This window comes from Poecilia mexicana, unplaced genomic scaffold, assembly GCF_051168715.1.
Source record: "Poecilia mexicana isolate PSO_F unplaced genomic scaffold, ASM5116871v1 scaffold_11, whole genome shotgun sequence".
NCBI lineage: Eukaryota > Metazoa > Chordata > Actinopteri > Cyprinodontiformes > Poeciliidae > Poecilia > Poecilia mexicana.
Window position 1 is genome coordinate 17300660 of NW_028263380.1, and position 21557 is coordinate 17322216.

Sequence of the window (21557 nt, forward strand, 5' to 3'; positions counted from 1 at the left end):
CAGCTGGGCATCACAGCTGAGATCACGGATGCCAGTCATGCCATCAGCTCCTGTTTCCAGCACGTAGCGACTCAGAGAGGCGGCGTGTGTCACACTGGGCTGGGCGGCTCCAGGGAATTGTAACCAGTTACTGTATAAGCCTTTGCATAAGTTTATACGCTCTGATCATGCAGAATAAAAGTAGTTCAGTTTCTTTCCAGCTTGGAACAGAAAAAACGATTTAAGTGCTCCACTTTTGGACTGCTACTGTCCCTGCTTCTCTGCTCCAACACACCTGAATGGAAAGATTGAATTACCTCTTTGGCATGTCAGTAAGTTCTGCAAAAGCTGAGTAATTGGCTGACAATTTGACACAGGTGTGCTGGAGCAGGGATGCATCCAAACGCTGCAGGACAGTGGCGCTTGCAGACCCCTGATCTTGTTCTTTCCACTTGGTGGAAAGCTATTTAGGCCGTCAGTAAATCTTGTGATTGCCTGGAGCCGAAGGTTAGGACAATAATTTATTTAACATCGGATCAGACAATCCTCAGAACAATGGGAATGTCTCAGGAAGTGTCCAGGTTATGGGAAAAGATTTTCGGATCCCTTTCTAATTTTTTAAAGAAACATTTTTAGGATGTCTTGAGCCTTCGTCGAAGACCAAACCGTCAACCTCTACCAGTAGGAAACTTGTTTGGATGTTCAGGAAGAAACAAGGAGTTACCAACGGACTGAATGGACAACAAAGATAATCAGTCACTCTACCCTGGAGTTAACCCCCGTCAAACGGACCAAAAAAACTTCTGAAAACAAAAAGAAACTTCAACCAAAATGGTGAAAAATTTATTGAACTCAACATTTATTTCATAAAAAACAGGAGACAACTGATGATGAAAGAAATTATATTTGCCCAGGGGTCAAATGAAGTCACATCCGTTGAGCCCTATCGTCGCCCCGCGGACGCAGGAACACTTTCAAATATCGATTAAACTCTCGCTTCGATCTGTGCTTCGAGGACTCCTTCAAACACCTTTGGTCAAGCAGGTCTTCAGAAATAAACCACCTCACAAGTAAACTCCCCAAACATTCACTCTCTGGCCTGCGAGCAGCAGGGCGACTTAAAAGTCGCCGAAACTCCTTCCTCTTCTAGCAGAAGCCAGTGAAATCGGAGAAACTCTGGTCCAATCTGAGTTCTTCATATTGTGGTAAAGGCACGTTAAGCAGCAGCTGGTACGCAACGTAAACGAAGGTCGCTTCAACATTCGGCGTGAACGGCCCAGGACCGAGTCCGTCGCTCCTCGGATTCACACAGACGACGGGGAGGAGACGGGAGCAGTAGTGACAGAATAAATAATCACACCAGAGCTTCTCCTGAACAATCCCGACCCGACGGCTCCAACTTCACATCAACACCGGCGGAAGGAAAAGGAACAAACTGTGAACTTTTCAGGCTCGTCTTTGTGCTGATTTTCCTTTCACCTTCACCCGATGCGCGAAAATCAGATGCTTTCATGTCTTTTATAATCTAAACTCTGGAAACAACATCCAAATCATCTGCATGCAAGTCAAGTCAAACGTCTGAACAAAGCAAGAGGAGGAAAATTACAGGTTTGGCTGCAGAACTAATTCTGCTGCATCAGCAGATGAGCTGAAGGAAGTTCTCCATGTTTACTAACCCCAGACTGGTCTGAGTGTCTTTATGCGTTACAGAAAGCAGTGGAGGGAAATGTGTCCGACATGCTTGAGGAAAAGTGCTAAAGTGGTTAAGAAGTCTCGACTCTTTTGCTATTGCTTTTTTTCCCCTCCAGGAGCAGAAATCGAGTCAACAGATCAGAGGCGAGTCAGATAAAAGAAAAATTAAAAAAATTAAAAAATGCTGGAGGCTCATAACATATCTCTCTCTCTTTCTCTTGTTTGCTTGGTGAAAAAGAAAAAAAAAAGAAAAAAGGATGCTGGCAAAGAAACCGGTCGGACCTGATCTGATAACGATCGCCGAACGCAGCAGGATCTCCTCTTCACTGGAGAACCAACTGAAAGAATGATTTACTGGGTAATACTGATCGACTTCATGTCGCTTCCTGTCTGGTCTGGGTTTAAATTCACATCACTGCAACATGCACCGATTAAAGCGAAAAAACAAACAAAAAAACGTCACACAGTTTACGGTTACTCTGAATCAGGAGCCATGACCGGGACAGAGGTAGGTAACAACTAAGCCCAAAATGACAAACACAGTCTAGCTTATAATTAGAGACTTTCAGGGACACAATTAGGAGTCCGTACCAAAAGCTACGACAACTACAGCTCAGAAGAGGAGGAGCAGGAAGGGAAATGTCCTACAAAACCACCACGAGAACTGTTCTTCTTGGGTTTTAATGCTTTTGAATCCTTCTAAGCCGTGGCGGCAAACTTCCACAGCGCCTCCCGCTCGAACTCCTCCATCTCCTCCTCGAGGGAGTCGCTGCCCTCCATGACGTCCACCATGTCTTCCAGGACGTCCGCCACATCCTCGGCGAAGTCCCCGAAGCGCACGCGGTCGTGGATGAAGACGCCGTCCTCGAAGAAGTCGGCGGTGACCTTGCGGAGCTCGTCCTTGCTCTCGCTGGGGGAGCCCTCCAGCTTGCTCAGGTAGCCCTCCAGCAGCTCCTCGAACTCGGCCAGCTCCACCGGGTACAGGCCCTCCTTGGAGGCGCAGTCCTCCAGCGAGGAGCAGCCCAGCTGGGGGCGGACGTTGCGGTGCAGCTTGAGCTCCTGGTCCCTCCAGAAGTCGTTGTGGTGGTGCTGATGGTGATGATGCGGCTGCCGGGGCTGATGGGAGTTTTCCCCCGGCCGGCTGTGCCACGGCTTCTCCTTCCTCCTCTCCTCCCGGTCCATCCTGCGCTCGCTCTTCCTCCTCTGCCACTCGTCCTGGTGTTTCCTCCAGGACTCTTTGTGAGAGTTTTCCTTTTCCTTCTTCTCTTCCTTGCTGTGCTTCCACTCCTTGTCCTTCTTCTCCTCTTTCTTCCAGTGGTCCCGCTCCTGTTTTTTCTCTTTCTTCCCTTTCCATTTTGGCCCGTGCGGCTTCGTCTTCTCCCAACTCTCCACATGTTTGGAAAGCTGCTCCTGGATCCCGTCTAGGTTCTCCCAAACTTGCTTCCCATCCCCTGCGTCCTTTTTCATCCCTCCCAGGCGTTTCTTGATGTCGTCCAACAGATCCTTCTGACAGTGGAGCTCTTCCTCCAGCTGTTCGTCCTGCTCCCTCTCTGGTCCGGCTGCCGTCTGGGAGCTCTGAGCGTCTTCGGCATCAGACTCAGAAGATGAAGCGGGAGCAGACGACGCCTTTCCTGCATCATATGAAGAGAAATGAGGATATTAAAGATTCAGAGACGGTGCGAGTGCTGAGGTATTGAAACTGTGAACAAAGGTTTAAAGCGGACTGAAAGTGCAAAATTCACTTTTTGCACTTTTGTTTGGGTCTTAACTTCTTGTAAAAAAAAACAAAACAAAAAAAACCCCACCCAGCCGTTTTTTTGGAACCTAATAAATGAATCATTTAAAAAACCTCCTGAATGTTGAGTCACACTGCACCGTTACCTGACAGCCCCAGCTCGTTACCTAGCAACCCAAGTGGAGCTCCACCATGTTGGGTCAGCTGGTTTTACCACTGTACTCCTTGTGCAATGGCTGCTGGAAGAGACATAAGTGTTTTGTTGTTTATTTACCATTCAGAAACCACTTGCTGCATTCTTGTTGGTTGTGCAGGAGCCCCTACTACTTCTTTTCCAAGATGTACGGTTGTATAATTGCGGCTCTGTTTGCAGCCATTTTCACGTGGGAGTGTAAACGTCGAGTTGTGGAGGGAGCGTAGCTAGCAGTAGCTTATTTGCATTTAAATTAACAAAACAGCTGAAAGGAGCTCAAAATAGTCAGAACTGACCTAAAATCTCATTTTCTAAGAACGATTTTGTACTTGGACATATCCTAATCTGTTCAAGGAAGCATAACAGATCACCTTTAAAGGTAAAACAACACGTGAGCCACCATGAGACATGGAGATGGCAGCATTATGCTGTGGGATTACTTTTCATTAGGGGTGAAATTATAAGATCCAAATCTCTGAAATCTGAAAGTTGAGGATGAGGAGGGATTTTATTTTTCAACCTCTCTGCAAAAACCCAAAGTCTTTTTTCTAGAGCGCAAATCTTGTAAATAATTCCTTAACATTGATGAGAAATCCAAAGTTAAGGAGATTATTTTACTTCTAACATAGGAAAATGTCTTCTTAGAACTCAAATAATCTTTCAGTGTCTTCACTACAGGAAAGGATGAATTAAATTGTACTATTTTTATTTTCTTTTTTTTACTGATATTAAATATTTATTTACTTAAGTTGCTGTATCAAAATTACTTGTAAGTTAATTTCGTCTTAGTTGAAGTGAACTAAGATATTGGCACTTGCAACTGGATCAAAATTACTTGGTAATATTTTGGTTTTTTGCAGTTTTCACCCTAATTAACAGAACAATGAGTTTATCTGAGCAAAGTTAAACTTTGTAACCAAATATCAGGACGGTCATCACATTCTGAGAGATTAGGAGAACTTCTTCAAATAAAGAAGGGACGTCGGTCAAGTCTTCTCGATCAACTGCAAATAAAAACTGAATTTTATAATTAAATTGAGGTTCTTAAATAAAGTATTAGCTTGAGTGTGAGGAAGTTATTTTTTTTCAAGGTTTTTCCATTTAAAAAGGCTCATTCTTCCTTTCTTGCATCACAAAAGGCCAGCATTGTAACAGTAATGCGTTTATTTTTCCACGTAAACCAGATTTATGACGTCGCAGTCGTACCTGCGGACTGGTTGTATTTGTTCACTCGGTCCCGCAGACTCTCCAGCTCTCTGCTCAGCGTCAGCAGAGTCGCCAGCTCCTCCTTCAGATTTAACGTCTTCTCCTCCAGACCAGCTCTGTCCAGTTCGTCGTCGCTCTCGGCCATCGCCTGCATCTCCGAATTAAGTTGTTCTGTCCTAATCTGAGAGGCAGAAGGCAAAAATCGAGGCGGGTTGCAAATGAAATCCCAAAGCTTCAGCAATAAATAAAAGGTGGGATATCTGCGCTTTGAAGAGGCTTTGCCGTAAGGAAGGATGAAGGTCAAGAACTGAAACCAATAGGATTGCATGCCGACCTGAATTCGAGTCTCCAGATGAGTGATTTGCTCTCTCATTTCATTCAGCATTCCTTTCATTTTCTGTGGATCACTGTAAAGACAGCCCTGAAGAGAAATTCAGGGGTGTGTGAATAGAATGCATGCTTTTAAAATATGTTGTTTACCTATTTTTATTGAACAGGTTCAATACTGATGATTTGCTGAACAAAAATGGCTCAGATGGATACTGGACATTGAATATTTTGGCCTACATTTTAGTAAAACATCTTAGTACACTTGAAATAAGACAAAACTAACTTACGAGCAAGAAGTTTTTAGTCAATAACTCCTTAATGTTGATATTTTAAAATAACATAACACAGAAAACATTCTTCTTACAAGCTAAATAATCTGCCAGTTGGACTTTTGCGTCAATATTAAGGATTTATTTACTTAAATCAAAGTCCTGTATCTTGCGGAAAGTTACTTGTAAGTCAGTTTCATCTAATTTCAAGCAAACTAAGATATTTGCACTAAAAACTGGACCAAAAATATTTGGCAGGATTTCATGTTTTTTGCAGTTTGTGAGATTAAAAGGTAAAAGCTGACCTGCTTTTGGTCTTTGACTACGTCTCTGTCAGTCAAATCAGGGCTGTCAATGTCACCTGCAAGACAAGAACACACAATATGTTTTTTATTAACAAGTATTTTCAACCGCAGCACACAGCCAGCTGAAAAGGAATCGTGTTTCTCACTCCATCGAACATAAACATTCCAGCACTTCTGCGCCGATATCGAACCACGCCCTCACGATTCCCCCTAAACGGCAACAAACGGCGTCACTCCGCGCTTCAGAAAGAGTGTCATTTGCTTTTTTCCTGCTGTCGCTGCAGGAACCGTCAGAGCAGATAAACCCTCCGACAATCTGCAGAGCGCTGGGCGGCGAGGGCCGGAGCTTACGCTGCGCTCTCATCTTTGATGCTCGACCTAGCATTATCCAGGTCAGAGAGGAAGCCTGTTGACGTAGCGCAGCTTAGTCGACAGGATTCAAATAAACGGACACCTGAGTGTTGCTGACGACGGCAAAGAAACATGTTTACGCGACTCAAATGCAGTCGTTCTCTAATAGATCGTTCTGTATGACCGCAGGGTTCGTACAAACTCAGACTATTCCAGCTTCCAGTACCACACACTGAAGATGAAAACAATACAACTAAAAAAAAAAAAAAAAAAGTAGTGTCAATTATTAATGTAGTATTCTATGTTTCACAGCAGGGACAAGGTTACCTAAAATAAATAAAAATGTTATGTTCAGAAATGTCTCTCTCACACAGAGACATCCTACACACCTGACTGGTCCGAGAACAAAACACTAGTTTGACATAAAAACGATTGTTTATAAAATACAAAACAACCTTTTGTATAAATTACATCGATCAGTAACTTATGGAGCCATTAGGAATAATAAATATTAATTATACTGAAACAATCCAAACAAATCATGGGTAAATGATCCTCCTGCTCAAATTAATCGAAAACAAAATGTAAAAAGAAAGCTAAAAAAAAAAAAGAATCTCTGAGGAATATTCTCACTACGTTTTCTGGCTTTAAGCAAATAGAAATAGTTTTGCTCATTCTAACTGACATTTTATCTGATTTAACTTCAGTGAGAAAAAAATACTTAGAAAACTGTAAGTAACGCTTTCTAAATTTAAACGTTTAATCAAATGTTAGATTGTACTTTAATACAAAACTGTGCAGTTTGAATATCAAGCACTTTCCAAACCTTGAAAACATCTAATTGAAATTCAAGGATTTCAAGCAGACGTAGGAACCCTGCAGCTGGTTAGAAAATGAACCCGTTCGTCGTGCAAAGTGCCATCAGATGGTACTTGCTGCGAGTTGGTTCCAGAGGGAAGGATGTGGTGCGGATTCAGAGGGCTTGGAAACATTAACGTTAAATGTAGAATTAAATTGTTGTGATCTTTGATTCTGACTCTCAGGTAGAAATAAATTAAAAACAAAGATAATTAGGAGGCAAAGATTAAACCAACTTGCCGTTCTTTGACTCAACATGTTTCTTGTAGAGTCAGTTTTACTTATACGTTTGTTTTTAATCTTTGGTTAGCTTTGCACGTCTCTAAACTGACAAATTTTTGCTGCAAAAAGCTTTAAAAAGCAGAACCACCTGGGATTTAGCAGCGCAGAAGAGGAACTCACCTGACAGAAACAGGGAACCTAAGAAGAGCAGGACCAAAGCAGCCACAACGCATTTGTTCATGGAGAACCACGGCTTGTCCTCTTGCCTCTCTGCCATCTTGAACTCGACCTCCTCTTCGTCGTCCTCCTCATCGGAGGTTCTTGGTCTTGGCGCTTCAAAGGAGGGAACGTTCCTCCTCCTCAGTCCATCATCAAAGCCGTTCACTTCACCCGTCTCTATGCTGCTGGACTGATCTGGAAAAAAAAAAAAAAAGCGGAAGATGAAAACAGAAGACGGCAACAGCAGAGTCTTTGTGCCAACGAGCCTCAAACTCAACCGCAAATACTCAGCTGTCCCGCCATACCACTTCTATTAATCATTCCTGCATCTCTGGAGGCTAAACTGTCGAGTGTTGAACCCGTTTCCAAAACGATAATCGTCCACTGGCAGCCTGCCCAACATACAGAAAATGGCAGGCAAAACAAAGGGAATTTTGCAAACACCATGTGAGGAACGCCGGTGACAAAGGCAGACTGCTGCATGTGGAAATGGGTGACATTTTTCTCCCCCCTCTAAATTACAACAGCAGCAATTTCATGCTTGAGGGTTTATGCATTTCCTCAACGGGGTGTGGGACTCGCCGTCAGACCAGTAAATCATATTCCAGATGCTAACATGAATGTGGTCCCAAATCATCTCAGAGTTCGCCTCTTCGTCTTATTATTCGATTTAACTGCAAAGAACGAAGCTCTGCTGCATCATGAACAGAAATGAGACGCCTTCCTGATGCAGCAGAAGCTTCATAAATTAATGAATAATCTGTGTTAATGTGAGATTATCAAAAACATTTTTAATCGTCACCAAAGGGGCAAATAAAAACAACCTTCAAACAATAACTTTGCTTAAACATGATTTTATCAATCCAATCAAAGCGATTTTTATCAGCGTGTAGGATTGTCATGTTAGAAAATAGGGCTGAAGTTATAGCGATAAACGACGATATTGTTAATTTAATATAATAATAATGGGATAATAATGTAAGGACGCATGCTTAAAGATCAATAAACTGCATTTAGCTCAGAAACTGGCATTTTAAATACTCAGAATAAATAAAACAACAGAATAATTATGAAGTCGCTGTGAACAAAATTGTACTTCCAAAAAAAGGTTTAGTTGAGGCCAAAACACTAGACTGAAGACTGAAGAAGGTTTTTGGTAGAAAGAGAGAAAAAAAAACAGAAAAATTATAAATCAGGAAATGGAAATTATTGAGCTTGATTTAATTTAATATTGCGATTAATTGTCACAGGCCTCTCTGTCAGCTGCCAACTTACATTAATCTAAAATGATGTTCAGCGTTACTTAATTTTAAGAAGTACTTAAAGTACAGAGGCAGCTATTTATTGATATTTTAACAGATTGTGAATAGGTTTTATTGATAAAATCAGGCGCAGCTGAGCTTTTGAGGGCAAGGATAAAAATGAGTTCTCATTTGAGAAAACCTATTTTTATTTCAAAGTATCTAAACGAAGGCATTTCTTTAAAATAACAGATTTTAGCATTGATGATTTGTAGCTCAATTTTCTTCAGATATCAAATTATGAGCTTATTAGCTTTTAGCCTTCGGGCGTTTTACGTTTTTTTGACTGTATTCATTTTTTCATGATTAAAAAAATGATTGGGAATGCATTTAGGAATAGTGATCGGAAACCAATGTACCTTCCTCTTCTTCCTCATCCACGTTCTGTGACTCGGATGGCATTTCTTCCTCTCTCTCAGCATCAGCCACGCCTTCCTCTGCCTCGGCAGAGCCGACCGTCTCCGGGTCAGGACTTCCTCTGGTCTTCGGTCGCTCTGGGACCGGACTGGGAGGCTCTGCAGCAAAGCTGACCTCAGCCTCGACGTGAGGCGGGGGCTCAGCGGCTGTAAGGGTCTCCGTGGGAACGGTGACCTCAGGTTCAGAGCTCCAGACGTCACTCCGGGCAACCGCACTCGCAGGCGTCGGTTCAGAATCAGCGGGCGTGTGGAGCGCAGCCTCGGCGGAGGCGTCCGTCGTGTGAGGGGGAGACACGGCGGGGTCCGCCAGCAGAACGTCAGCCGGGATGTCCAGCTGAGCGGCCAGATCGATGCTGCCGACCAAAGGCATGGCGCCTTGAGGCTCGTTGTCGCTGGGAGAGGTGGTCACGATGTCGTGGATGACCGGCGGCTGACTCTCCGTGTCGATGTACGAGGCCTCCAGAGGGCTGGATGGGGGAGGGCTCAGTCGGGACGGGCTGGAAGGGATCGGACCCTCGCCGGACTCTGGGGAAGTTTCCTGACACACCTGAACATGAGAGAAACTCATCATTCAGGATTTCACTTTTTCAGCTACCGAGCTCAACACATTTCATTGTTGCTGCAACTGATGATTATCTTAGTAGCTGATTAGTCCATTTGATTATTCTGACGATTAATCAGATTTAAAAAAACAAAAAACTTTTCATCTACTTAAATCTTATTTTCACACAATATCGATGTACATAAAATGTTGCAAATAAGTTAATTTTTCAGTTGCGTTTTTGCAGTAACATTTATTTAATGAACGCTTGATCATTTGTAGCAAAGATGCATTTGCAGCTAAAAAAAATAATACTACCTTCTATCCATCCATCCATTTTCTTTACACCCTTGTCCCTTCTCATCGATAATTTTTTTGGGATTAATAAATGGATAGAAAAAGTGATTAATAGGAGATTTTTTTAGCAGAAATTTAACCAGGTGAAGCTAAAAATGCCACTTGAGGAGTTCTGCTTACAAACAAAGAATGTTTTTCCATCTTAAGTGCAAAATATAAATTCTTTGCACATTTTTTTGGCTTAATTAATGCTCCAAGTGTGTTGTTCTTTCAGCAAATTGCTTTTTTTTAAAGTTCGCATGGTCCTGACAATGATGAATCAATTACTAAATCAGTTGACGATTATTTCAGTAATCGATTAATTCAATCGTTTCAGCCCTATAGTTCAGTATTGTGCTCTTTAAAGGTTTGCTTCCTAATAATTTAAAAGCTCTGTAATTGCACGACTCTCGGCACCAACCTGATGGCCTTCTTCAGACAAGATAGTTTCTACTGGGAGCTCAGCTGGTTTCTCCTCTGCTGCAGCTCCTGAAACAAAGTTCACAGCATGTCGGAACAGAAACAGCAGCTCGTTTACACCCCAGGGTAGAGGTAGACTGGTCAGTACCTGCCACCTCCTCAGAGAGACTGGGGGCATCGCCCAGACTCTCTGTGCCGTCGTCTGCAGGCCCAACATTCTCAATGGCAGCTTCCTGTGGGGAGAGAAGAGCCAACAGGATCCGCGTTAAAACAGGTGGCAATGACAGGAAAACATACCTGTCACCTTAAACCACTAACAGACACGTCCTTTAAGGTGAAAACAACAAGTATATTTTAGAAAACAATAAAATAAAAAACAAGGGAGATGTTCACACTGTAGCCTGGAGTGACCCTATTCCTATTTTTTTTTTTGTCAAATCTGATCTTTTTTTTCTGTGGTTGTTTACGCTTCCAAATATATGCGACTTGTATGTGATCACCAGTGTGACCTGACGCGACCTGAAAGTGTTAAGAATGCACAGTAGAGGGCGCAATACCGTCACACATCGAGAGCGCCTGTACAGTGTTTTGTCCACCGCCACGAAAAAGACGAACAAGAAGAAGAAGAAGAGCTCAGCGTTTGCGGAAATAAACATGGATGCTAACGGTGGAGCTCAGCTTACGATTTTAAAGTTGTTGTCCGATCGGAGCCAGTATATTAACAACTTAATCCTCATTATAGTCCGTCATGGTTGTTGTTTTTCGTCTGGCTTGCACGTGTCAGGACGCAGACTAGTGACGTTTGTTAAAATCCCGGTGGAGTTTAACCGATTAAATGGTTTATGTTTGTGATGGTAGGAAGCAAAGGACTCCCGAACAACTAGTAGGTGTGTAGTTGGTGCCTAATGTTCGTAATGTCTCCATTGCAAACATTATGTGCCGACTAATGTTTGTAATGGAGACATTACAAATATTTCTCCATTACATGTTTGGAGACAGCAAAACCTCGTTTATAAATAAATACAATTATTCCTGAAGGGATTTTGTTCCACATTGATAACAAAAACAAATTAAAAGGTTTCATTTGTCTAACTTTTCTTTTGTTCCAGCCTACATCTTGATTATTTCAACAAAGCGCCACAGTACGCAGGTATTGCAGCAGAAGGCTCCAAAGTTAAACAGGATAAATTGGATTTTAAGTTTTTCCCCACTGGAGAAAATCCTAGAAAATGACAAATAAATAATACTTGCATGAAGACTAACATATGTCCTAAATTATTTTAAAAGAAAAAGCACAAACATTTCTGAAGTACATAAATTAAATGAAAAAGTTTATATTTTGCTTTTTTTTTGTTTTTACCATTTTTTATTAGATTTATTTAATATTTGACCACATTCTAGGCGATATCTAAAGCTTCTGTTTTTTTTCTTCTGCATCAGAATGCAGCCAGGCAACAATCCCAGCATTTGGCTCCTTAAAGGAACGAAAACTTTGTGCCGTCTTTACACCTGAGGCAGACAAAACCAACAATGCAATTACATTCCTCTGCAGTAAAAGATAGCAGAGGAAGGAGTGGCTTTCATTCATGCCGAGCCTTTTGTACGGCTGGTGACTCATTATTTGGTTTCCTGCAAACATCCGGCAGATTTTTAGGATTTTTAGACTCGGGGGTTACAAGTTTAGACAGGAAATGTTGCACTTAAACTTGCATTCACAAGCCAGGTTGACATCCACTTTACGGGATGTCTTGATAAGCATCTCCCTAAGAACAAGAGTTTAATTTCCCACATCGTTGGCATGCAAATGTTTCCTACTGAAGATGTATGTAATTTACTGTTTGGCAAGTGACTGGAGAATGAGATGAGGATGCCTGCAGCAGATGTCCAGTGTAGCTATTAAATATTAAAGCAAGCAGGATTAAAACTCATCCTAAAATAAACTAAATTAAAATACTTTCTTACATTTTCAATAAACTCGGGGGGGATTCTTTATTATATTTTTTCTGGTTGAAGTGTTGGAGGTCAGAGCATTTTCTGTTATTGAAAACTCTCTGCATCAGGCATATTTAGCTTTGTTTTTTTTTTCTGACCAGTAAACTGGATGACAATAACAAATGAGAGGAATTTGCATCTTAAATGCTCTAGAGCAGCTGTGTTCAGTTTTCAGAAGTCTTGGGTCTTTGGTTGTCGAAAAAGGAGCGCCCTCTATACTCTGATGAATTGACACCTGCCATCTCAAAACCATAGAAGAACCGGATTGTTTGTTCACATGGGCTAGTTGAGTATGGTGAAACGCAGGTAGGCAAAGACTGGATATGATTTTTTTTTTTATCTTATAATGCAGTTATTATTAAATTAGAGTTGGTTGTCATAGATTCAGTGAGAAAGCTAAAGCCAAAAAAGCTTAATATGAATTCTTTATTTTTACCCAAATAATTCTTTGTACCTGCTTTAAAAAATGCATAGAAACAAACATCTTCCTTATTGTTTATATGTTCACTCATTTGTTGACTCAAGTGGCTCAATAGGTTTTTAATCAGACATTATTAAGTTGTCTTTTATAAGCTACTTATTGGTAGTTAGTGTTCTTTATTTTATGTTTGTGCGTAAAACTACGATTGGATCTCTTAAAAAAGCAGTTGCTATGGAAATGCTTTGGTTACAACTAAAATACAGGTAAGTCAAGGTAAAAGACATTTCCCTCTCCAACATCGCCCCCTGCTGGTTATTATGGTTTTGTCATTTAAGTTTTTTTTTAAATGTGTATTGCCATACTAACATAATAATACATTTAATTAAAACAGCACCGCCTTTCCATGGACAGAATTGAAAATTCAAAGCTTTCATCCATTTTGGTTGTGGCTTTAAAGTCAGATGAGGTAGAGCCAGTGGCTTGAAGCTTTCTTTTATTTGTCTTTCAACAATGAAAGTCACCCTGACTAAGGAAGCAAATATGTGAGCACTGTGCTGGGCAAACAAATGAACCCATTTATGAGTGATGTTTAAGTTTGAAACCCTCCAAAAAAGAAAAAAAAAAGGTTAGGAGTTAAGCTTACAACATGTAGAAGTTGAAATAATCACAGGTCTCATTAAAAAGCTCCTTTCTGAAAACAACAACCACAAACTTACCAACAAACTTTAGCTTCAAAAAGGTCCCGACATTTCTCCATGAAATGAGGTTGGGTGAATATTATGCATGTGTACACTTTCTGATGTTATTCAAAATCTTTGCCTTTTTCTTGTGACCCAACTTTTACAAGTGATCAATTTTGCTTTAATTTTTCACCCTCCTCCCTTTCTACTGCCACCATATCTACTCTGTTACACCAAATAAGAGCATACAACCAGTTTTTCTCACTGTCTGAAATTAAACAACTTAAAGTGGTGTATTTTCAATGTCAGTGAGGACTACTGAATTCATTTTTAACCTCTAAATGCCAGAATAATGAGAGCAATACATTTTTATTACTTCAAAGGTGAAAGTTTGCACACACCAAGACACCTTTAAATAATTTAAGAAAGCCACACCTGGGGGTGCTTTATAAAACTGGCAGGAGCAGCTTGGATACAATTTCAAGGCACCTAATAGTGCGACTTTTACATTCAGCTCAACAGTGAACATAGTGGTTTAGGCCAGGAACCAGGAAGACAAGGTCTGGATTGAAATGAAGAAATAAGCGAGAAAAGAAGCAGCATCTTGCTGAATCTCCATGACTTTGGAGACTGGAAGGATGAGTGGAGTTTTTGAAAAATGAAAATATCGGTCAGCAACAAACATGCACATTCACCTGTTGTCCTGATCATTTAAAGTTTTGACTAAGATGTTTAACAACAGTGGAAAACCACGCATCTTACCAACATGCAACTCATTAATAATTTCTAAATTAAGTTTAGTTTTCTCTTCTTATGAAGATAAGCTAAAGGATTTGGACTTCCTGTCACTGTATGGCTGCCAAAGTTTGGTTCTTACCTCAGGAGAGAGGAGGGTCCAGCTGTTGGTGGAGGAGCCAGTGCTGCCTGTGCTGTTGCTGCTGTCAGACATCGCCCTCTGCAGGCTCAGGTTGGCACAGCACCACACAGATTCACCTTTATAATATCCTGCAGATGACGAAAGCAACAACGTGTCCTCAGTGGACATGTCCAAATGGCACTAATCTTTTCAAGCAAATTATCCTAACTCAACAAACTGGCTGTGATATTATTTTATAACAGTACTACCGCATATATTGTGCATGATTTTGAGGTAGGGGGAAAAAAAATACAAAAAAGGCACAGTCTCCCACAATGCATGCAGTGTTTGAGGTGATTATGCAAACTGTTGTTTAAAAGGACACAATTGTGCAACCTAAGAAAGATTTAAGCAACAATACGGAGCTCAGGCGGGATAAAGAGCTGATTGTGCCTGATTCCAGTTATGTAATGGGATGGTGGCATCCATAATACACAGCTGCGCAGTAAAATTAAGAAGGGAAAAGCAAGCAAAACACCTGACTTAACATCCACAGACAAACAATTCATCCACATCCATTCAGCCAGACAGTGTGAGCGGCAGATAAATCACCAAAGATGGTGAAACCTCAGCTTGGAGCAGCTCATTGATCCAAAAACAGGCAAATAGAGACACATACTCACTAACCCGCAGGCTCAGGAGTGTAACGGCTCCGTTTAAATCACATTAGAGACACACTTTAGGGGCTGCGGTTGTTGTAGCAACCGATTTGAAGGTACACTCATGATGGTAAACAAAGGATGGTAGCCTGAACATTCCCACTCCCACTCTTCCGCGTTCCCACTCAGGCCCTGCAGCTAGCAGGAGCGTCGAGCACGCCAAACTACACCCGATAAAAGACGGTTTATTTACACAAACCTGTTTATACTCCAGTCGCTAGCTGATTTTTCCTCCAAAACCTCTTGCTTACTCTTAAAATCAACGCTCTTCTCCTGTGAACTTGGGAACTTTGGGAATTCCAAGCTGCGTCACGTCAACCAAAGAAACCTCTCAGCCAATGGGATTTCAGGATCTGCCAGGGAGCGCCCGCCCCCGGATGACAGCTGAACCACTCAGGCAGAAGCGTTGTGTCAGGAAAGGGACGTGATTGACGCACGCAGGTGAAAAAAGCGGCAGGTGATGGACGGGGCTTCTTCTCCTGGGTTTATAATAATACAGACTCATGTGTGACCCCGACCCCCAAGGATGCCTCCCTGCACACATATTTATACACAGCAGGGAGAGGCTGCACGGACCAGCGGCTCACTGACACGTCTACACAGCTATATTTGACTGTGGGACTTACCAGAGTGGACACCCCCACCGATCCGGTTGCTGCAGAGTGGACACTGGTTTCATCATCTGATTCCTTATCCTCTATAATTAGTGTGTTTAGTGTTCAGACTGTGATAGGCACTTTTCTGCCTCCTACAACTCCGTAGATCTATATTCAAATATGGAATATGGTAAAACTATACAGAGATCAGGGAAAAAAAAATAAAACAACTCTAGTCTTTCTTATTTAATTTAGTCCAGCCAAAAATATTCTGAGCACATTTAAAACAGCAGGTTTTGATTGAAGAGCTGCTAGAGAAGCAAAAGGCCATTTAACTACCCTATGTTGGGGACATGAGAGACATGTGGAAGAATGAGATCTAGTCAGATAAAAGCTAATTCTAGCTTTTTGTCTGATATGAAAAATGCTATATGTGATGAAAAACTAACACTGCAACTTGTCTTCAATTTGTCTCCCCCACCATGACATATGGTGGTGGCTGAATCCTTCAAATTCAAAATTCAATTCAAATTCAAAAATACTTTATTAATCCCAAAGGGAAGTAATAAATATTAAATGTTGTTGTAACTCATAAACTTAGATTCTTAGAGTTATTTAATATCGTGATGGCTGTGGGCAGGAAAGGTCTTCTGCAGCAGCCTGTACTGCACTGAATCCGAAGAAGCCTCTGACTGAAGATGCTCTGCCTTCCCAAGATAGCCTCGTAAAGAGGATGGTCAGGGTTGCCCATAATTTTCTTGATCCTTCCTATGAATGCTTTGCTAATGCTTCAAAGGGTTGGGAAAGCTGATGACGGAAAGATGGATCTTTCTGTACAACTGGATTAATCTAAATATATATTTATGTTGCTGCACAGAATCCTGGCCTATGCTCTTTCTGCATAGAGGTTGATCCATCTTAATTGCCATCTGGTATGTGGTTGTATGTCCTGCCTCTTGTTACTTTAAGATAGGCCATTTGGTAAAGAAAAAAGACAAAATGGCACATTTTACTTAAGGTTGAATGCAATTGCATGGCATTTTTCACAATTCACTTTTCAGATTTTTCACTTAAAAAGATAGTCTTAAATTTTCTACTTCGTGCCGGCCTATATCAATGAAATAAACTGCATGCATGGATTCTCCAAAGGTGTCCAAGCTTCCTCTCACTGTTCCAAAACAAAATAAAGGGTTACCACTGTAAGCGTTCAATAGGTGTGAAAGTTGGTCCTTGCCCCTGCAAATAGTAAACTGGTACAGGAATATTCATGATACGGGCGTGTACATATTTGTGCTTAAAACTACAGGTATCAGATTGAGATCTTATAGTCTCAAATGATCCGGATTTGTTTTCTGCACAGGAAGAAACCATTAAACAAAAACACTCACTTTGGAAACCCCTTTATTTCTTGTAATCCACAAGAGTCTTATATTCTTACTAATAATTAAAAATAGTAGTATAACCCAGGTTTGACATCCCACCAACCAGTGTCAAAGATGGAACAATTAGATTAATATTTTTTAAGTAGTAGAGGAAAATATTAAATAAAGAAAAACATGTTTTGTTAGTATTTACAGAAAACTGTGATCTATGTATTGTAGAAAATGTCTCCTGCTGTGACACTGATGGTAATCGGTATGAAAACAAAAATTAAACCGTTTTAAATGTAAATTTTAAAACAAGACATTTGTACTTTTGCATAAAATAACTACTACACTAAATGCAAATAGAGCAGACTTTAAACTTTGTTACGTGGTAAGCTTTAAGTTTTCTTTTTTTTTTTTTTTTTTTTACCTCCAATTAAAGCCACAGACCAAATTGTGCTGGCCAATTGGAAAGTCAGATGGAAACTACATTATTTCCGCTAACAAAATGTGTTAGCCAATGAAATCTAGTTTCACCTTCGGAGCAGCCAATGAAAGGTAAGCTTGGTCTTCTGGTTGACCAATGAGGGGAAGCCAGGTCTTTTTGAACGGAGTAAAGCGGGCTTGAAAACAGTCGGGAGGGAAACAAAGAGAGAGCGAACATCCTGCTGTTATCGGATGTGAATAACTACATAACTTGATTATTTTTCGATCAGAGCAACTTTGCGCTTTCATACGGTAAGTGTAAAAGTTATCCCACTGTCGTTTATAACGGGTAAATAATGTCTTGTTGTTTACATGTCTCACCAGTTCATGCCTAACTTAAAGCCGTTAGCTTAGCTGCGCTTGCTTTACTAAAACTTGCTGCTAACACGCTACTTAGCCTAGTTTTACTTTGGACGCTAACTGACGGTTGAAACTTCTTTCCAGGCCTCCGCCATGTCTCACAAACAGATCTACTACTCTGACAAATATGACGATGACAAATACGAATACAGGTGGGCTTTATTCGTAGTTTTCAACTTTCATGATTGACATTTGTTGGCCTCATGTTGCGTAACTGTTGTATGACATACTATTGTAGCTGGCAACCCAACACGAACTGAACCAGTTTATTCTAACGTTGTATAATTCTGCAGACATGTAATGCTGCCCAAAGACATCGCAAAACGTGTACCCAAGACCCACTTGATGTCTGAGACCGAGTGGAGGAACCTGGGGGTCCAGCAGAGCCAGGGATGGGTGCATTACATGATCCATCAACCAGGTACGGGTGGTGTTGGCTGAAACATAAATTTACCTTTACACAGCTATATTACTGATTTTATCCTTGTTTATTTCAGTTTCTTATTTATACAAGTGACTGTTAATGATATGTGTAAGTTCTAGCCTTGATGGTGACCATGTGATTAGATCCACTCTTTAAGATGACTACCAGGTTTTGAATATTAACATCTAGTTATCCATACTGCTGGATTAACCTGTTTTTTTTTAAAAAGAAGTGAAAAATTAAGTGAAATGCACAAGTATGTCTCTCCTATGTTGGCTGGCTTATTAAACAATTACTTCACTATAAAACTATGAAGTGGTTGCTCCATAAGCTTTTTTTTGTATGTATATTTAATCTCTTCTTAAAACAGGACTTAAGTTCTGAAATTAGTAAAGATGAAACTTGAAGTCTAGCATACAGTTTTAATAATGGATCATAAATTATCTTTGGTTTTGACTGATTTATTCAGTTTCTACTTTGAGAAACTGACACTTATGATTTGGAACTCTGAATAATGTGGTTGTTGTGGTGTGGAAAAAAACAACCCTCTGTAATGCAATTAAGTGATGGGTCTGTCAAAAAGGAATGTACCTTCAGACATTCAGTTTTTCCCCCAATAGCTTACAAGACTATTGTAAGTGTTTGGGAGGTAAAAATAGTAAGAGAAACAGCGAAGCACGAAATGTGCACGGCAACAAAACGAAGCTGGGTTGGAGTGGAAGTGTTGACAACTGAGTGCTCCGTGTCAAGAGCCACAGAGGTTTAAGCTTTTAATTATCTTGGTTATGTATGCTTGTACTAGTAGTATTGATGTTGGATTATATACTTTTTTTTTTTTTTTTTTTTTTTTTACAAAAAATGCATCTGCAAGTTTTCTTAAACTTGTAGATACAAACGTTTTCAGTTCTCAGTGAAATGCAATCTTGTTTCCTAAATGAACACGTGTTCTCATTTGCAGACTGGAAGATGAGCTTGTGAAGGCACTTGAATAGATTAAATTCTTAAACTTTTGGATGAAAAATAAATTTTCTTTAGGAATAGGATGTAGTAAAATGTTATCACCTTAGTGATTAAAAAAAAAAATGTATGCACAGTGAAAATGTAATTTTCTTTCAACGGCCTAAAACGGAGCCCTCCCTTCAGGTTTTTTTCCCCCCAAATCACCTCCTCCCTGCTTCAAGGTTTTGAGATTTGCTTGTTCTCTCCACCACAAGATATCTAATATTCTGAAACAAGATTCTCTGTTTTCAGAGTTTCATCTTTGTTTTAGAGCGTCTGACACAAGCCTGGAGCTGGTTCTGTTTTTAAATACGTTTCTATATTGAAACCTGACTTGTTGTGGAGCAGGTTAGGGTTCCAGTAGCGGCTCCCTCTGTTACTCCTGCATAATAAAGTCTCTCTCATTGTCTCACCCATGTATGATCTTAATACTGGCTCTGCCCAAGTCCGGTCCTTGAGAGCTCCCATCCTGTAACTTTCAGATGCGTCCCTTCCCCAGCACACCTGGATCGACTGACTGGCTCGTTAGCAGGCCTTTGTAGAGCTGAATGTCTGATGGATCCAGGTGTGTTTAGAGCAGGAATCTGTTTGAAAATCGGATGATGTAGCTGTGGAGGACTGGACTTGACCACGATATTATCGGATCTGCAAAGGATGTTGATCCCCGACGTCTAAAGTTTTGACCTCAGCGGTTTTAAAGTATTGTTGTATTTGACATGTTTTGTTTTCTGTGTTTTTCACCCTCCAGAACCTCACATCTTGCTGTTCCGGCGCCCTCTGCCTAATCCAAAATCTTAAAGGTATTTTTCGGGTCCTGCAAAGCTCAGCCTTTACGTGCCTCCGATCAGAGTTCCCATCATGCTGTCAAACCGTTGGATCGAATCTCTGTGCTGACGATGCCGGACCTGGAGATGGACTATCATTTATGAACAATGGATGTGGAGTGAACGTGTTGGAGAGGAAAAAAATAAAAAAAAGGATTGGCCTTTATGTAAGAAAAGGACTCTCCAACAACACGTCGTCTGACGCATTCAAACCCTTTTTGACTTTTTAAAACGGCTTCAGCGTCTGCTTGGATCTGCAGTTTAGTAGAGCGATTGCTATAGTGTGGTGAGCGAAGCACATGATCGTGACTAGATTAGTTTGACTCGAGCTGACCTGTAGCTGCTTGGTTGTATGAGACTGTAAATTGACATTTAACACATGATAATCTGCAACATTCCTGTTTTGAACTAGATTTGATTTTTCTTTTTTTCATTCTGCTTTAGAGAATTTCACTTCACTTGGTCTGAATGTACCAACGAGCTGCTCAGTATTTATGAATTGTGTTGCCCTTCGATAAATAAATGTAAACTTTAAATTTTACTGATGGGTTCTTTTTTTTTTTTTGTTTGGATTTGTCTAAAGTTGCAACATGAAAGATTCAACATGATAAACTTTCCAGGAAACGGTGAAGCTGGTTGGTTAGAGCTGTCCACCTGTTTTACTTAATTTACAAAACCATCATAAGATGTAAATATTGATTTGAGGTAGGACTGCACAATACATCAGCATAATATTCATATTTCAAATGACTGCATTAATTGACTAATATTCCAAGAGTGTTATGAAGTTGGAAATACCCTTGCTCCAAATGCTAACTGGAGCACAGATTAGTGAATAATTTTCTAATATGGTGCAGCCCTTTAGAGATTTAAGATGAAGCATGATTATAGGGTTTATAATTTGTTCCTGGGTGTTTAAACTGATTATATGTTACACTTTGAGAAAAGTTTATAGACTAATTCAAAGCTATTGTCTAGACCCGTCTTCAGTAATCATGACTGATCTGTTTATGAGGCCGTGACCTTAGAAAATCAAAGTCTTCTCTGCAGAATAACCAAATGTTATCGGCCTAAATTTACTCTTTGCAGCAGCAACCAGTTTGTATTTCTCAAGACTCTGAATCTAATGACAAACTACTGGAATAAAATGTAACTTTGTGTGCTTTACATGTACTTGTATCTCTTTTTTTTTTTCTAAGAAGTATATTTTTATTTCTCAATGCTTTCCAGATATTTTAAGTTTGTCCTGTTTACTTCACTTGGCATTGCGGCAAATTGTTATATTTTCCTAAGTTGGAGTGGTGTTTGTCCCTGGCAGGATCTTTCTCTATGTTCCTTCACTTTTGTGTTTGCTTTGGATCTTGTTTACATTTTTATTTGATTTGCTTTTTTAAAATTCCCCCTGAAAATGGAGTATATGTTTTTAAGGACAATTTCAAGCTTAAGAAAAAATGGCACAGGAA

The 21557-nt window shown here is 40.5% G+C and overlaps 2 protein-coding genes across 3 annotated transcripts; one reads left to right on the plus strand and one right to left on the minus strand.

The window, feature by feature from the left end:
- Nucleotides 1-806: 806 nt before the first annotated feature.
- On the minus strand, nucleotides 807-15391 carry pbxip1a (pre-B-cell leukemia homeobox interacting protein 1a). Of its 2 annotated transcripts, none has more exons than XM_014987746.2 (10): nucleotides 15241-15391; nucleotides 14344-14471; nucleotides 10522-10606; nucleotides 10375-10442; nucleotides 9020-9623; nucleotides 7321-7554; nucleotides 5710-5765; nucleotides 5140-5226; nucleotides 4806-4986; nucleotides 807-3302 (listed from the first exon to the last, which is right to left on the minus strand). In XM_014987746.2, the coding sequence occupies exons 2-10, from the start codon at nucleotides 14413-14415 to the stop codon at nucleotides 2371-2373; spliced, it is 2319 nt and encodes a 772-aa protein (XP_014843232.2). In that variant the 5' UTR covers nucleotides 14416-14471; nucleotides 15241-15391; the 3' UTR covers nucleotides 807-2370. The 2 variants fall into 2 exon arrangements, with proteins under 2 accessions (XP_014843232.2, XP_014843233.2); XM_014987747.2 differs by lacking the exon at nucleotides 15241-15391 and adding an exon at nucleotides 15010-15160.
- Nucleotides 15392-17599: 2208 nt separating this feature from the next.
- On the plus strand, nucleotides 17600-21261 carry cks1b (CDC28 protein kinase regulatory subunit 1B). The gene is made up of 4 exons (XM_014987753.2): nucleotides 17600-17739; nucleotides 17932-17999; nucleotides 18141-18268; nucleotides 20019-21261. The coding sequence occupies exons 2-4, from the start codon at nucleotides 17941-17943 to the stop codon at nucleotides 20066-20068; spliced, it is 237 nt and encodes a 78-aa protein (XP_014843239.1). The 5' UTR covers nucleotides 17600-17739; nucleotides 17932-17940; the 3' UTR covers nucleotides 20069-21261.
- The last annotated feature ends 296 nt before the right edge of the window (nucleotides 21262-21557 follow it).